At 31.9% G+C, this 18,272-nt stretch overlaps 1 protein-coding gene across 1 annotated transcript; it reads right to left on the bottom strand.

Annotated features, from left to right (window-relative positions):
- Positions 1 to 1,931: 1,931 nt before the first annotated feature.
- On the bottom strand, positions 1,932 to 7,158 carry LOC112028133 (probable protein phosphatase 2C 60). The gene is made up of 5 exons (XM_024060789.2): positions 6,768 to 7,158; positions 5,762 to 6,251; positions 4,799 to 5,166; positions 3,337 to 3,573; positions 1,932 to 2,456 (listed from the first exon to the last, which is right to left on the bottom strand). Exons 2-5 carry the CDS (start codon positions 6,078 to 6,080, stop codon positions 2,187 to 2,189), a joined length of 1,194 nt encoding a protein of 397 aa, XP_023916557.2. The 5' UTR covers positions 6,081 to 6,251; positions 6,768 to 7,158; the 3' UTR covers positions 1,932 to 2,186.
- Between the last annotated feature and the right edge of the window lie 11,114 nt (positions 7,159 to 18,272).

Genomic DNA, 18,272 nt, shown 5'->3' with positions numbered 1-18,272 from the left:
AATATCATATATTGGGCCAATTTTGTTACCAACAACACAAAAGTGAAAACATATAGGCCTAATCTTGTCACTCCAGCGTCCATACAAACATTTATTAAGTTTCTAATGTATAATATAATTAAGATAATAAAATATGAACACATGAGTATGAGCATAAGACCCATTCTTAGATTTTTTTTTTTTTTAAATTTTTTTTTTTTAAAGTAGTAATAGTTATACAGAGTGTGAGACAAATGTCAGATTACATCCCATAAATTGAAATCGTCTTCTAAACCATGATTTTATCAAGGATCCGGTTAATGTATAACCTTAAGGGCATACATTAACTATCAAATTTGAAAAACAATTTTAATAATTTTTTGAAGAATTGACAAAATTATTAAAACAGTTAATTATTTTTTCATAAATTTCTTTTAAAATAATTTATTAATATATGCCTAAGAACACACGTTAACAAATCCTGGTCATTGATTATATTTTCACAAGTTGTGTGCAAATTAGCTTTGTGCAACCTTAGTTAAACATTATTATTTTTTTAAATCCCCCAATTTACACAGGAACTTTGACAATTAGAGAAGTACTAAAGAGGGGAATTTGAGGATCTGAGAGAAAATAGAGACACAGAGGCATTGAGGAATGTGCATTTATTTAGGTGGGGTTTAGAACAAGGAGTAGCAATAAAATACAAGCATAAAAACAAGGTCTTTTGTGGGTTAGCGAGAATATGCTTCCAACAGAACCTCTGACAACTGAGAGTGAATACTCAGCCTTTCTCCTACCTCGTAACTCACTACTTGTCTACTCTCTCTTTTCTATGTCCTCGTTAATTTTTTTTACCTTTAAAATTTAGTAACACAATAGATTTCACAATCTTCCTAACCAATTGTTGATGTTATCTAGGCCAGGATCATTTATATCTTTTGGTAACTAAATCAAGATGAAATCCAATCAAAATGAATGGACAGATGATTTTAAAACTAATAAATTCTAATCCAATATTCTCCACCAAATATAACCTTTTTTAATCATGAGTCATTTGCCTAAAATCTCATTGTATGAGATATCACTACCATTAAAATGAAGCCCAACATAATCTTTGGCAAGTTTATATTCAATGCTCCAATGCCCTAGACGAGAATGACGACCCACAAATATGGACACAGCTAATTTTGGACATGTGTCCTGTCTAGTGTACTGAGTACTTACTCAAGCCAAACCTCATAACTCCTAGCTTGACAGATATGGAGAAATTCACTTCAGTTGATAAAAGTACGGATAATACAGACAATGGTTTACTTTCCATTTACTTTCAAAGAATTACAGATTTTCTCACGGACCAAGCACAAAATCTTGCTTTTTTTTCATGCAAAATTCAAAAATACACTACCATCTCATGGGAGAAGAACAAAAAATTAGTTTGGAAATATGATGGTAAACAAAAAACCAAACCAATGAAACATCCAAAACGTGATTCCTGTTTAATATTCAAAAAATATTAAACTAAGGCACCTTAGTCTTTATAATCCAATGTGCTTTTTCTACCGGCAAAATATTGTTGGTTACTGCACTATGATGACCCCTGAACAATGAAACTGAAACTTTTTTTTTTTCAAAAGAAAGTCACATAAAATGTAAAATTCTTTTGATATATTTCATAAGATGAGAATAATATTAGGAGAGTTCACAATATCAATGAGCATATTTTGAATTTACCTGACCACTATCAATGTTTTGAACTCTTTTATCCATCTTGTATTGTAGCAGAACTGTGTCTGCAAATCACTCTAAAGCTGAAACTTTTCTCGTTGCAAATTTAGAGTAAATTAGAAGAGCAAACAAGCAAGCAACAGGAAGGAAAACTTGATGTGACAAAGTCATGCAATTTACAAACTCAAGGATGCCAGCATAAAGAGAGAGAGAAAGCAATGGAGTAAGGGGAAAAAAAAATTAATAGAGGGCAAGAACTGTGCCGAGGAAATAACTATAATAACTGTCGCCTATTAAGTTCTCTTTCTCCAGTTCTTTTAACTTTTGGCACAAGAGCTAAATGCAAGTATTAGTTTCGAGTTAAAAGTTACAGTTTACACTAAAGAATTGAAGAAGGCCTGCTCCTCTGATCTCTTCTGGAAGCTACCTGGTATTCACATAGAGAATAATACAACAGACAAATATGAGATAAAGCTTAATTAGGTACTGCCAGCTTCCATTGGCGTAGTAAGAGGAGCAAGTGTGTTATGAGGCAGGTTTATTCCACCCCCCTTCACGGATATACTCGGGCACTTGACTGAGCTAGCCCTGCTCACGAGATTTGAGTCAAGAAATACAACAATCACTGTAATGTCATCGTGGAAATGGCGACGGACCCCACGGTCTATCTTCTTCAAGTCCGAATATCTCATTTCTCTCTTCTTTGCTGCTTCTTGCAAAGCAGCTTTTATCAGCCTTCTAGCACTTCCCTGCATAAAGTTAGGGGAAAAAGTAAATTCTCTTCTGTTTTTGCCCGCTAACTAATGAGGTTTGTTGTATAACATGAATCTGCCACTTATGTGGCAAGTAACCAGGGTCAAATTTAAAAATTTTCAATAAAGCATGTGTTAAAAAAAGATGAAAAGGAAAATAATAAGTGTGTAAGTTAATTGTCTATCCTGCTTGATGGGATCGTACTACATTCAGCAGTCAGCACTAAGCAGACATATTTCAGTAACATGACAGCTAAAATTCAGTTAGTGCTTTATGGAATCTAAGACGTATATTGGACAGTACATTATATTGAGTGCACCATGCGTATACATACATAAAACCCTGTGAAGGAGAACAGGAGCAGATACAAGCAAATATTTCCCTGGCTAGAGTAAGAAAAGTCAGGAAAGTGTAGACATGTAGAATACATTTGAATGTCCCATGGAAATGACACATTTCCACTGCTCATCCATAGTAAGTTGTGGATGGGTTTTTATGTCGAATGATATATAAAACCTATCGGAACACGTTAAGATTTTAACCTCATAGTCAAATTATTCAGTTTTGTACAGCTACGAATTACTATGGAGAAGGTGATAATGATGATGATCACATTCAAGCAATGGCTCTTCTAGGAAATATTGTTACAAATCCTAATGGAAAAACATTCAACAATCTCAAAAGAACTAGTATATCCATACATGAACAATTCAAATTCAAATTTCTAGATATAGTGCATGAGACCAAGTCAAATCAACGCTGAACTGGATATTGCTCTACCATAATTTCAGACTTAAGAATGGTAAGAAATAAACAAGAAAAAATATCTATCAGTAAAGTACCAATATTTAGTGTTTAAGAGATTATAAATCTTACGCTGTGTGGATGATTTTGAACCATGTCAACAGCTTCCTGATTGGTAAGGTGCTCCCAAAGCCCATCAGATGCAAATATAATAAATTGATCATGGGGTTGCAATTGGTGCATCGAAATTGTTGGTTCAGCGCTTAGTATTGGCTTTTTAAAAGGTTCACGAAGGCGAAACTTAGCATATAAAGGCTCCCTGTTGAACTCAGCCTTTTTTAAATACACATCACCAATAGATCTAGAAATCTGCAAGATAGATTCTGACAATTACAAAAGCACTCAAAAAAGGAGATGCATCAAGCCAACATATACCCACAAGAAACAAAGTCTTGTATAGCGTCATCATATTACTATCCTATTTGGCAATCAGATATAGTTGAATTCCATACGTCGGTGAAACATGCATTCAGAAATTAGATTACATTATATACATTTACATGGCAGGGGGGGAGTGAAAGATAACATGTGCCTCTTTCTCTTAGGATACTGTTTAGGTGGGGAGACCTCTAAATTATAAAATAAAAAATTATAACATGTAAACTTCAGACATCAAACACAAAACAACCACATAATGCAATGCTTAAAAAGAAGTAAAAGTTTGATCCCTGATTGCCTTGTCTCCAGTAAAGTGGCATCTACTTCAATTAATCAAAATTCAAGAATCTAACATTAAATGACTCCTATGGTAGTCTGCCCCAACAGAACCTCCACGTAGATGCAGTAATAAACTACAAGAGCCACCCCGCTGGTAGTTGATGTAACATATTTGTACCAACTACCATGATTTCCTGCTACATATTCAAACTTAATTGAGTTAATTCCTCCAAAATCAGCCTCTATATCAAAATCCAATCAATAATATTGCAAGATCAGCATGATTTGTAGTTGACGCCATCTGAAGTATGTGCTGCTTAAATAACTCTTCAAACAGCAGAATAAAATTGAAAGTTGAAAATTTAAGAATCATGTTCATTCTCACTTGGTAATTAGTAAAAAGGAATCAAGAAAAAGGTAGAGAGATTTTGATGGATGTATAGGCAGGACCATATCCCACTTTCCTCTAAACCACTTTAAGAGTTAACACACCAAAAAGGGTGCCTCATCCTTGGCCTATGCTCACATCAAAGATGGAATCATCCTGAAAAATAAATGAAACTAACATTCTCTTCAATTTTTAACAATTTTCCACTAAAAAAGGAGAAGAGGGGGGGGGGGTACTCCACTGTGATAAACTCTCAACTCCTCTTGTTTTACTAAATACTCTAGCACTCTTAAATATGAAAGAAAAAAAGAGTATGAGCATATCAGAGAATCAACTAAATGGAAATACTCTGTAAAATAGGAACTGTAATTGACAGACAATTAATAGGAACACAACCCATAAAATAGGAACGCACAAATTTTCTTTTCTTGTTTCAGCAGAAACAAAAGTAGTACTAGGAACCAATTTTTCACATTGTATGAAACTTACCTGTATAAGGCCCTTTACACGCCATACATTATGCTTCAAAACTACAATCTGTGGGTCCTCGGGATGCAAAGAATGCAACTCTTGTCTGACAGACTCTATACAAACATTGTGCTCTGCTGACAATTGGATGGCTAGAACCTCCCCTGTTGCTTTCATAACTCTTCCCAGGACAGCACGGGAATCACCGAGGTTGGCAATGTAGAGGGTTCCATTACAAATAACACCAACAAGACAGCATGACCCAACTGCTGCAATCTGCGGTTTCAATGGCCATTGTTTGGTAACAAGAGACATGAACCCATCTTCTGTTGCTTGATATGCTTTCCTTATCACATCCACTGACATCGATTGTTGCTCTGCAGTAAACCCTGCATAACAGAAGATTCAGAATAGGGATGATCTTAAAACTCAAAAACTCGCTACTGTAAATATATATTACCCACAAGTATAAAATTACTTTGAGTAATAGCATAAATTTGAAGATCACAATTTTAGTGTTCGCAGTTAGTGGCTAAGAAGGGAGGTGCAGGGAGGATGAGGTAGACAAAGAACAGAAAATTCAATTTAAATCTTAAAATTTTCATTCTTTGTGGCCCCAATTTTTCCTAAAAAAAGTCTATGCATGTTATTTGAGGTCATTCCTTTATTTCAGAACATTAACACAATAAGCCTTTCCAATTCAACCAAGCTTGAAGTTCGCTACTGTTTCTTTGCCATTCAGCCATCTAAAATATTACCCTCCATCATATATTTAGTTAACAAAATTTTCTAAGCAGCCAAATAACAAGCAATCAAAGCTGGGACAATAGTAAACCCAAGGGATTATAAAATGGAGATCACCAATTAGGATCTCCCTTTTCCCTCGCCTAAGGGCCAAACTCACTGATCAAAACGAATAAAAAAGTAAGTAAATAAAAATATATACTTGGGACCATAATAATCTATCAAAGTTGAGTCTCTTACTCTTGAGATGTTGAAACAGGTTATTATTGACATAGCGTGACGTCTCAGGCCCCCCGTGCCCATCGTAGACCCCAATAAAGGTGCCAAAGGGGCCGGTCTCGTTCAAACTCAAACTGCCTGACTCAATCTGGCTCTGGTCCTCAAGCAAATTGTTGGCTTGGACTACAGCCATAGAGAAGTCACCATTCAAGTGCTGTCCACTGTCTTTATACCACAATAACCCCTCTTGGCGACCCCCTGCATCTGAGCCTCTATGAACATATCGATTGGACCTGGGCCGAAAACAGGCCCTGAAAAAGTTCATCAACTCCGATAACATCCCTCATCTCATCCAAACAACCCTCCAAATTCTCATCAACATCAAAAACCACTCTAACCCAAAATTCCCAATTGTGAATTATCTTTTCCTCAACTCCACACCAATAACCATACACTATAACAGCTTCAACAACAAAACACCATAAAAATCAATACTTGTTCAATCAGAAACCTACAAGATCAACAACAAAGTACAAATAGAATCAATAACTGAAACCTTAGAACCCAACAATATCAGATAAGTGGCATGAAGAAGCTGCCTTTACAGTTAAATTCAGTTATAGGATAACACCAAAAACATGAGGAATACTGTAATCTGAAACCCATCTTGTGTTTTTCTTTTAAAGCAGAAAATTCATGACCACAGTAACACATACAGCCGCTAAAGATTGAAAATTCAACACACAGACAAAAGGGTGGTGTTTGAACAAAAGAGTAGTCAAAGTTACTTTTTTCTCAGACAGGTGTTTGGTCAGCCACTTGAAAATCCAGAAGGTCTACCCCTTCACATTGAAAAATTAAAGCCCTCCAAGAAACCATCAAACACAAAATTCAACTTCCTTTTCAACCATATAATATATACAATAAAACACACACCATGTTAAACAATAACTATAACAAAATAAAAGCTGCTTTTTTTTTTCTTTTTTTTTTTTTTTTTTTTTTAAGTTGAAGTAAAAACACTTACCAAAATAAACTGGCTATTTCCTGAAAGCTACTGTGTGCTAGAGTTGAACAAGAGGAGGATCTGGAGAGAACAAGGAAAAGTTCATGTGGGTTTTGTGCCAAAGCATTAGATCTGTGGATCCAACAAATCAAAGAGAGGAACAAAAAATAAAAACAAAAACAAGAAGTGGGTTTTTTTTTTTTGTTTTTGCTTTTTCTATTCTTTTCTAGTGGTGTGTGGAAGATGATATTGATATAGTAGTTGAGAAAGAGCAGCACAAAGTGAAATGGGACTTGTCAAAAAACCAGGGTCTATATGTTTAAAAAGATTGGCCCAACTGAAACTTCCTCTCACTGTCTCTCTATTTCTCTCAGCAGACAAGCCCCATAAAAGGCCAACAATGGAGAGCTTGAAGCCAGCAAAGCAGAGGTGTAGCTATGGGCTCCACACACACTGTAGCTTATAGAGTTAGAGAGAGAGAGAGAGAGTCAATGAAGTTATTTGGACAAAGATAATGTGCATGGTGATATCATAGGGATTCCATCAAATGGGGTTCACACAAAGACACGTGGTATCTTGTGGGGTTCTTGACAATTGACACGAGACCAACACTATATAATTGTTTAATGAACATACTATTATTATATGAGAATATTGAAAATTGTTTCCCAAATAGTGAATAATTACTCTTTTTTTAAATAGATAGAGCAATAAAACAAACCTCTTTATTTATACTAATCTAGCTGTAACATACATACAATTTTCATACATTTTTATAATATAATTTATTGATGTGATAAGTTGTTATTATTGTAACATTACTTCTACATAACTCGTAATTTAGACAAATTTTCTAGACATTAATTGACAAATTATAAAATTGTATGTGGATAAGTGTATAATTCCTTACACTTTTTTGTGTAGAAAAGATAGAGAATTGATGATACAATTATTATTATTTTTTAGAGAGTTTTAATTTATGGCTTTCGCTCATAGTAATAGATATTTATCATCAAAAGGGAAAATGAGACAAAAAAAAAATTATATGCCTTTTATAATTTTTTTCCTTGTTTTAGTAACAAGGATCTTTTTTATTAAAAAAAAAAAATTGATTGATAGTAATAAAAGTATCATTAAAAGTACTTTGGTTTTGTTCAAAGTGCACGTCCACTTTTGATGCAAAATAATTTTTTTTAAAAAAACTTCTACATTAAATATAATGAAAATCATCACTCCAAATCCAAATTCCTCTTACATTATTTTCTTGTAATAATTCTTTTAACATTTTCATATTTAATAATGTGAAACATCTATTATCCATTATTAGTACAAAGTTAAAACAAAGTGGGGCTATGTTCCTATATTTAGCACTTCCTTCATGCTATTATTTTACATGTAGTTTTTTTGTTAGTACGATTAATATATATATATATATTATGTTCTAATTGTCCATTCGAATTAATTAATTAATTGCAAGTAGAAATATTGTCACTTTGTGCATGTCTCATATTGGGAGTAGTAGCACGAAAATGTTGTGCCTCTGCATGTAAACGTTTCTTACAGGTCAGTGAGTTTTTTAGACAGAGCAAAGTCTCGCCCACAAAATTTTAACCAAAATGAGTTTTTGTTCTTCTACGGTGTCAATTAATGGTCCTAATGACGTGGGTGTTGATTATTGGCTTGTCCTTCTAGTCAAACAATATGACTTTTACTTTAGAGGTTGTGAATTTTTCTAGATTCAATCAATTAGCCTAAACACAACTTCTTTTTTGATATAATAAAAATATTAAAAATACAAATTTCAAAAACAAACTTTTTCTTTTTCCCTTTTTTTTAGCTCAGGCAGGTTTTAAATGTATGACGCTTGTATATAATGATTACTCTTTATTATTGAATCAAAATAATAATAAATTTATTTTACAAAGTAAGCAATATTTAATTCATTTAAAAAAAAAAACTAATTGATTTGGAACCTACAACTAAACATAATTTATTAAGTGTTCGGAGTTTGAACATGCTCATTGGCTATTGTATTTAATGAATTAATTCAGATTTATCTTGCCATGAAAAGTAATTTTTTACAAAATTATATTAAATTTTTTATTCATTCTAATACTTTATATATATATATATATATATTCAATGGTTATCAATAAATGGTGAGATATTTGAGTCCTCGATATCTCCGTTGAACAAACTAAGAGGAGCTATAATACTCTTGATAATCACTTCTAGTACTAAGTCAACATAATTAGATTAAACATCTCTATAGATTTAACTTTTAACTATTTTTCATTTACCTCTAATCCAAAATCATAAAAACGATTGGCAAGCTAAGATTGAATGTTACAATCGGGAGGATATTTCCTTTAAAAACACTAAGAGTTGCTATAATACTCTTGATAATTCCTTCTAATACCAAGTCAACATAATTAGATTAGATGTCTCTATAGTTTTAACTTTTAACTATCTTTAATGTACCTCTAATCCAAAGTCAAAAGAACGATTGACATGCTAAAATTCTAAAATTGAATGTTACAGTTGGGTGAATATCTCACTTGAAAACAATAAGAGGTGCGATAATGCTCTTGATAATCTCTATAGTTTTAACTTTTAACTATTTGTCATGTACATCTTATCCAAAACCAAGAAAAACGATTTGGCATGCTAAGATTGAATGTAACAATCGGGTTCTATAGGGAATTAATAAGCTAATATGACCTCTATTGTCAAATTTCAGTAAAAGGCCCTTTCAGTAAACGCAAGGGTTTGACTGTTATGCACCTTATCCATACAGGCACATAATGACACGAGAGGTTCCTATTGCAAGAATTTAACCTGCCAACTTAGGCAACGCTCCAAACTTTGGATTTGGAAACCCTTTACATAGTTTGGTATTTTTATGCAGCATATAATATAAATAAAGCTCCACACACGAAAGGCATCTATAATTTTAAAATGATCTAAATAAATCCTCTTCTTTGACTACTTTCATATTAAACTCTATAATTATTTTTTGTTTGATTTGATTAAGAGTTCAAATTGATACAAATTTTATAAGTTTAGGATTTAATTTAGAAATAACAAAATTATAAGGTTTAATCTATAACAATCATAAATGTCATTATTTAATTTGAAACTTTTAAAACTATAGGGTTTAGTTTAAAGGTATTTAATTTGTTTTCTATAGCTTTTATCCTTATGATCACGTGACAATGGCACGACAACACCGCCGTGACACATCACCACATTGAGTCTTAACAATTAGCCACCACGACCTTCTCCTTCCCAACCACCACCACCGTTGTGAACCCCACCATCTCCACCTTGGTCCCACAACCACCTCCAATTCTCACCTCCTTATCCATTTTTTTTTTTATATTTTTTATACCTGCAAAATTTTCAGAAGATTAAAAAATCAATAGTTATATCATTCATCAAATATTTAAATTTCAAAATTTTGAAGTCTAAAAGTATGCATAAAAAATAAATTTATGATCGTGATAGAAATTTAGACCCCTTAAAACACAACAATTAGATTAACCTAGTTTATTAGCCAAGTGATTGACTTAGTCAAATTATGCAAATTTAGGTTAACACAATCAAATAATCATATCAAGAATATAAAGCAGCGGAAAAATAAATAACACAAGATATGATCACCTTACAAAATTATATTAAATTTTTTATTCATTCTAATACTTTATATATATATATATATATTCAATGGTTATCAATAAATGGTGAGATATTTGAGTCCTCGATATCTCCGTTGAACAAACTAAGAGGAGCTATAATACTCTTGATAATCACTTCTAGTACTAAGTCAACATAATTAGATTAAACATCTCTATAGATTTAACTTTTAACTATTTTTCATTTACCTCTAATCCAAAATCATAAAAACGATTGGCAAGCTAAGATTGAATGTTACAATCGGGAGGATATTTCCTTTAAAAACACTAAGAGTTGCTATAATACTCTTGATAATTCCTTCTAATACCAAGTCAACATAATTAGATTAGATGTCTCTATAGTTTTAACTTTTAACTATCTTTAATGTACCTCTAATCCAAAGTCAAAAGAACGATTGACATGCTAAAATTCTAAAATTGAATGTTACAGTTGGGTGAATATCTCACTTGAAAACAATAAGAGGTGCGATAATGCTCTTGATAATCTCTATAGTTTTAACTTTTAACTATTTGTCATGTACATCTTATCCAAAACCAAGAAAAACGATTTGGCATGCTAAGATTGAATGTAACAATCGGGTTCTATAGGGAATTAATAAGCTAATATGACCTCTATTGTCAAATTTCAGTAAAAGGCCCTTTCAGTAAACGCAAGGGTTTGACTGTTATGCACCTTATCCATACAGGCACATAATGACACGAGAGGTTCCTATTGCAAGAATTTAACCTGCCAACTTAGGCAACGCTCCAAACTTTGGATTTGGAAACCCTTTACATAGTTTGGTATTTTTATGCAGCATATAATATAAATAAAGCTCCACACACGAAAGGCATCTATAATTTTAAAATGATCTAAATAAATCCTCTTCTTTGACTACTTTCATATTAAACTCTATAATTATTTTTTGTTTGATTTGATTAAGAGTTCAAATTGATACAAATTTTATAAGTTTAGGATTTAATTTAGAAATAACAAAATTATAAGGTTTAATCTATAACAATCATAAATGTCATTATTTAATTTGAAACTTTTAAAACTATAGGGTTTAGTTTAAAGGTATTTAATTTGTTTTCTATAGCTTTTATCCTTATGATCACGTGACAATGGCACGACAACACCGCCGTGACACATCACCACATTGAGTCTTAACAATTAGCCACCACGACCTTCTCCTTCCCAACCACCACCACCGTTGTGAACCCCACCATCTCCACCTTGGTCCCACAACCACCTCCAATTCTCACCTCCTTATCCATTTTTTTTTTTATATTTTTTATACCTGCAAAATTTTCAGAAGATTAAAAAATCAATAGTTATATCATTCATCAAATATTTAAATTTCAAAATTTTGAAGTCTAAAAGTATGCATAAAAAATAAATTTATGATCGTGATAGAAATTTAGACCCCTTAAAACACAACAATTAGATTAACCTAGTTTATTAGCCAAGTGATTGACTTAGTCAAATTATGCAAATTTAGGTTAACACAATCAAATAATCATATCAAGAATATAAAGCAGCGGAAAAATAAATAACACAAGATATGATCACCTAGGAAAACCAAACCGGTAGAAAACCTAGGGAGGATTTGACCTAGCTATACTCAAGGTAAACTTGAATCCACTATATGAAAGAATCGAAGTTCATACAAAAGGACTTACAAGCTCCCCGCTTGACTTCCTAATGCTACCCACCAGTAGAACTTACTGACACGACCACGTGCAAGCTCCGAATCCACGAATTCCTTCTTTCTTAGATTCTCCAATCAGCTACAAGCACCCACGCTAGTTATTCTTTAAGCTCTAATAGCAGCAACTGAGTTGATCATCAAGATGTTGAAGTAATCTCTACCTTGAAAATCTTAAGTTTTGTGTAAAGGAAAGCTCCTCTAGATCTCACAAAAAATTTACACAAAACAGCAAATATGAGCAACAAAGACCTTGGAGAGGTTTGGGTACAAAACCCTAGATACAAAAGAGGCACACTCTTTTCTATCTCTCAAAGCTCTAAAAAACGTGGTTTAGGGTTTCCTTTATATAGTGGGAGAATTAGATCTAAAACCCTAATTCTTAATGGGCTTGGGCTGAGTTGGAAATTCTGTAGAAAAAACATTCTACCCGAGATTCGATCGATCGAGTCTAACTTTCGATCAATCGAGCCAGGCCAAAAGTCACTAATACTTCTACAGCCACTTGATTCCAACTTTACATAAAACGCCCACACTTTGAGCAAGTCTAAACAAGACTAACAACCAGTTTTGATCATGGTTTGCCAACAATACACATTAGAGTTCTAAATACATAAAATCCTAAGTCTTTAGAACCTAACAGATCGAATAGTAAATTACATCAGAATGACACAAAATTTGACATACGTATTAAAAATATAAAGAAATACAATCCAACAATTTAAAATTTTAAAATATATATCCATATTAAATTTTTTAGCAAAAGTTGTAACCATTAATTATAATCAAGTTTATAGTCAAACTTTCTGCATAAATTAAAATAATAATAAAAAGTATGCATGCTATAGATCAAACTTTACAGGTGTATTTAGATGTTCATTGTTGTTTTTGTGATCTAGGACAATTGGTGGCAAAATAAAGAAATATATCTGAATAACACAAAATTTGACATGCGTATTAAAAATATAAAGAAATACAATTCAACAATTTAAAATTTTAAAATATATATCCATATTAAATTTTTTAGCAGAAGTTGTAACCACTAATTATAATCAAGTTTATAGTCAAACTTTCTCCATAAAATAAAATAATAATAAAAAGTATGCATGCTCTAGATCAAACTTTACAAGTGTATTTAGATGTTCATTGTTGTTTTTGTGATCTAGGACAATTGGTGGCAAAATAAAAGCCACACCAAGAGAAACTAACAAACAAATAAGTAAATGAAATTAGAAGTCAATCACCACAACAAGGCACTAAGGGTTAAGGCACTAACAGATATAATAGAAGTCATAATAATCCTTTTTTTTTTTGCCTCAAAGTCATAATAGTCTTAATAGATGCTTAACCATTTCAGGTAATTGGATGAGGACATAATCCACTAATTATACAAGAGTTTGGTCACCATTAGAGGAATTGGTGGGTCCATCTTAAAGGTTTTTTTTGGTAAACAGGTCCATCTTGAAGGTCACTAATAAAGTTCTCAATCTTTGATGGAAATTAGGAAGTTGATACTGTACGACCAGAAAAATGTCACCATCTATTTTCCTTTTAAGATTGGGTTATGCACGACCTACACGTGCGAGCTTTCACATTCTACTCGAGTGGTATGCAATTCGATGTTATTGCTAGTGCTTATCTAATTGTTTTAATTAACTAATTTTTGTATTCAAATTCTCCTCACTTTTCAATAAAGGATGTCAAGTTCCATCCACCATGGGTGTAGAATTTTGTGGGGAGTTATGGGATATACGATATGGATCAATTGGGTGAAAAAACATTTGTTTATTGGGGTAATTATATTTTATTATCTTAAGCTATACCTCTTATAATACTTTGCATCATAAAATTTTCGAATGTATGATTAGCACCTTAAACTATAATTCGTGTTACACTTTGTACCCTTGTGCCAATTCTGCTATTCTTTTGGAAGGAAAGCTCAATCATGAGTGACTCATTTGGGTCTTTTGAATTTGTGCCACTTAAGCAAGAGTCACATGGTTCACACGTGGTTAGGTATTTTGTCCAAGATAAGAGCAAAATTAATGGTAAAGTGTAAAGTGTAACATGTGTTATAGTTTAGAGCACTAATCGTACATTTTGAAAATTTAGGGCTCCCGTTTGAATTGAGGGCGAAGGGAGGAGGAGTAAAGTGGAGTAGAGTAAAGTTGGCTAAAAATAGACTAATTTTGGGCCAACTCTACTCTACTCCATCCTCTCTCCCCCTTAATTTAAATGGACCATTAGGATGCAAAGTGTCATATGAGATATAATTTAGATTTTAGGGCGGTAAAAAAGTGTAAATATATCTTTGTTTATGCGATAGAAAGATGAAACTTGAGGGAATGTTTTATTCATTTTGTTGGATCATGTTCATGGCATTAATAATAAATAGGAAAGTTACACCCCCCCCCTTCTTTTTTTAAGAAACAACCTATATTTATTAGTTGCAATTTATAGAAAAGATTAACACACACAAATATTCAAAAATTACATGGAGATAGCCCTAGGATTGATACAAACTATTTTACACCATTAAAAGTGTACTTAAATAGGGAGACATCCTCAATAATTGTAGGAACCCAATTTTGTTCGATCGGAATCCTCTAATCCTTGGAATGACTAAACTGTCGATTATGCTCCACCTATATCCCATCATGATTGGTGCTAGTAATTTCACCTTTCTCAATTTATATCCTTGTAATAATATGCTCATCCGTAAATGGACAAGTATAGTTTGTACGTTTAGAGACAAGTTCATCGGCATTTAAGTAAAGCATTCGAAATTTCAAACCTTAATCATCAAATTTATTTTAAACTCATTAAGAAGTTGCTAATTGATTGTCTCTCAAATAGATCACTGTCTTCCATAACTTGGGGGTGGATTCATTAGTCACATTTGCCTTAATTTGTATCTTATGACGGTTTTGTATTTTATTTATGTTTTGGAATTAGGCCATAGTAGGATTAGTACTTCATTAGTAACAAAGTTACCTTTTTATCACTAGTAATGGACAATTGCTTTGTATATTTGGAAAAGTGTAGAGGCATTTAAGCAGAACATCTAAACCTTAGTGATCTTCTCTCTCTCAAGAGAGATTCGAAACACCGCATCTCACGACTTGCTAATAATAAATTAATTAACTATATTTGGCATCATTTTTTTGTTCAGCTTTTAACTTTTATGTACAATTTTTTTAAATTTTTTTCCTCATTTTTTCAAAGTATAAATGTATTTTAGCACAGTTTAAAAAAAAAAAAAAAAGACTAAATAAGATGATGCTAGACGCGCGCACTTCCACAATAACTTACAATCCAAATCCTTAATACCATACACTGCATCTTTAGAAAAAGCTCATAAAATCTTATTTTTCGTTTTGCCACTTAAATATTGAAATGTCCTTTTACTAAGATGACAAAGCAAGATGTGAAATTCCAAAATTAACAATAAAGCCTTGATTTATTTAATTGTAATGTTTAAGTTGATAGGAAGCAGATGCATGGAGCCATTAATAGCGCATATGGGTTAATTACATTATTAGTTAATTAAGCCGCAGCTTTTTATATTTGCTACAAAACCTAACTCTTTAAAATTAATTATTTTTGTGTGTGCTCAATGTAGTAACTTCTACCAGGTGTTATCAAAAGCAGTCTCTATCCAAGCCCAAAGCTTTAATTTAGAAGAATTATCTATGGATCATATATATATTGAGCTACACTGCTTGCTAGTTAGGCATTCCCACCCGTCTCTAACACACCCCAAAATCCTAAATGAATATGAGGTCTTGTACATGTTTGATATGACATCAAGATCGAAGCTCTATCAATTAAGCAAATCATACCTTCACTATTAAGAGGTCTAATGTTTCTTTTTTCTACATTCTTTTGCACACTGGTTCTAATTCTACGTGCACATTGAACAGGAACAATAAATAGTAAGGAACGTCAAGGTTCGAATGTATTTGCTAATAGCCATATGGTTTACTTACATAGTTGCATCTCATCCGCATTTAGAGTTCATTAAACTTTTGCATGAATTGATAATTTAACATGGTATTACAATAAGATATCATAAATTCAATCTCTATCTTTATTCTACAACTCATTTAAAATGTTAACAATTTCACTTATTAAGAAGAAGTTTAGGTCTATGTGTGGGGGAAAGTATTAGAATTATAGTTAGGAGATTAAATTTATCATTTTTTTTATAACATAAACTTTTAGGAGAATTGGTAATTTAACAGTTGAATCCCTTAGCCTTCACTTAAAAAAAAAAGATTATTTTCATTTTAAACCTAATATTTTAGGTGTGGTTCCAATTTAAGCCTTAAATTTTAAAATTATTACAAATTAAACCCTCAAAATTTGTTAGATTCAAATCAAACCTTGGATTTTTGAATTCATATAAATTTTAACTCTCAATCAAATCATTATAAAAATAAAAATAAAAACTCTCAATCCAATCCATAAATATAACCCCAAATCAAACTTGTACCGACAAGGTTTTAAATTGATATGATTCTAAAAATTCAAACTTTGATTTGACACTAGCAAAACTATAAAGCTTAAATCGTAAGAATCTTAAATCTTAGCCCTTGATTTGAAAGTACCTTCAAACCCAAACAAAAAAGTTAGAATAATATTCAATGGATTAGATTACAATAAGATATCATAAATTCAATCTCTATCTCTATTCCACAACTCATTTAAAATGTTAACAATTTCACTTATTAAGAAGAAGTTTAGGTCCACGCGTGAGGGAAAGTATTAGAATTATAGTTAGGAGATTAAATTTATCATTTTTTTTATAACATAAACTTTTAGGAGAATTGGTAATTTAGAGTTGAATCCCTTAGCCTTCACTTAAAAAAAAAAAGATTATTTTCATTTTAAACCTAATATTTTAGGTGTGGTTCCAATTTAAGCCTTAAATTTTAAAATTATTACAAATTAAACCCTCAAAATTTGTTAGATTCAAATCAAACCTTGGATTTTTGAATTCATATAAATTTTAACTCTCAATCAAATCATTATAAAAATAAAAATAAAAACTCTCAATCCAATCCATAAATATAACCCCAAATCAAACTTGTACCGACAAGGTTTTAAATTGATATGATTCTAAAAATTCAAACTTTGATTTGACACTAGCAAAACTATAAAGCTTAATTCGTAAGAATCTTAAATCTTAGCCCTTGATTTGAAAGTACCTTCAAACCCAAACAAAAAAGTCACAATAATATTCAATGGATTAGATACTCTTTCCCTCTCTTGTTAGTGTCATTATAAAAGAACAAATGGCATTAAGGAGAAACAATGCGTGTAATCTTAGAAGATTACAACACTAATACAATAACATGATTAACACGTAATGATGAGGTGGCAGTTCCCAGTTACAATAATTCTTTTAAAAAGAAGAAAATACCTAAACCTAATGATAATACAATGAACAAGTACCCTATAATATTAAGGATTGTCTTCCACATCTCGACAATAATTGTCAATAACTGTTGAAACCTCAAGTATAACTCACACCCCAAGCAAAACACATCTTATATCGATCATTTCTTGTTATCTTACTTATATTTCTTTAGTTTAGGGTTTTATATAGTATTTCCAAGGCATCGATGCTAGTAATTAGGTTTGAATCCTAGTTAAATCTGTAATTACCATGTTCTCATAACTATGCTTTCTATTTAAAAGTTAGTGTTGACTGTTGATAGATTGATTTTCTTTACTCTGTAGCATGTATAGTTAGTTGTAGTTTCTTAATTGTATCTAGCGTAGAGTAGTTGAATATTTATCTTCATCAATTTAGCTGTTGTTATTTTGTATTGCCATTACAATTAGCGTGCCTAGTTACTCTTATTAATAAACCAAAAAAAAAAAAAAATCACTCCCGATAAAAAGGAAATAAGTCCTCTTCGTTGATTCAAATCAATCAACTTCTATTTCTATTTCTATGAGCTATATAAAAAGTATCAATGCGCTTTGGTTTGGTTTAATTAAGTTTTTGTCTTTTTTTATAAGCCAAAACAGTGTGCTTTGTTTTGAAAAAGCAAAAAGTCACAATTTAACCAAACAAAACTTGATATAGAGTAAAGACATTTCCACAGTATTTTTGGCCTTTGGTGAGCATAAAC

This window comes from Quercus suber, unplaced genomic scaffold (assembly GCF_002906115.3).
Source record: "Quercus suber isolate HL8 unplaced genomic scaffold, Cork oak 2.0 scaffold_642, whole genome shotgun sequence".
NCBI lineage: Eukaryota > Viridiplantae > Streptophyta > Magnoliopsida > Fagales > Fagaceae > Quercus > Quercus suber.
The sequence above is the reverse complement of the archived record's forward strand: the minus strand, read 5'-3'. Positions and strand labels throughout refer to the sequence as shown.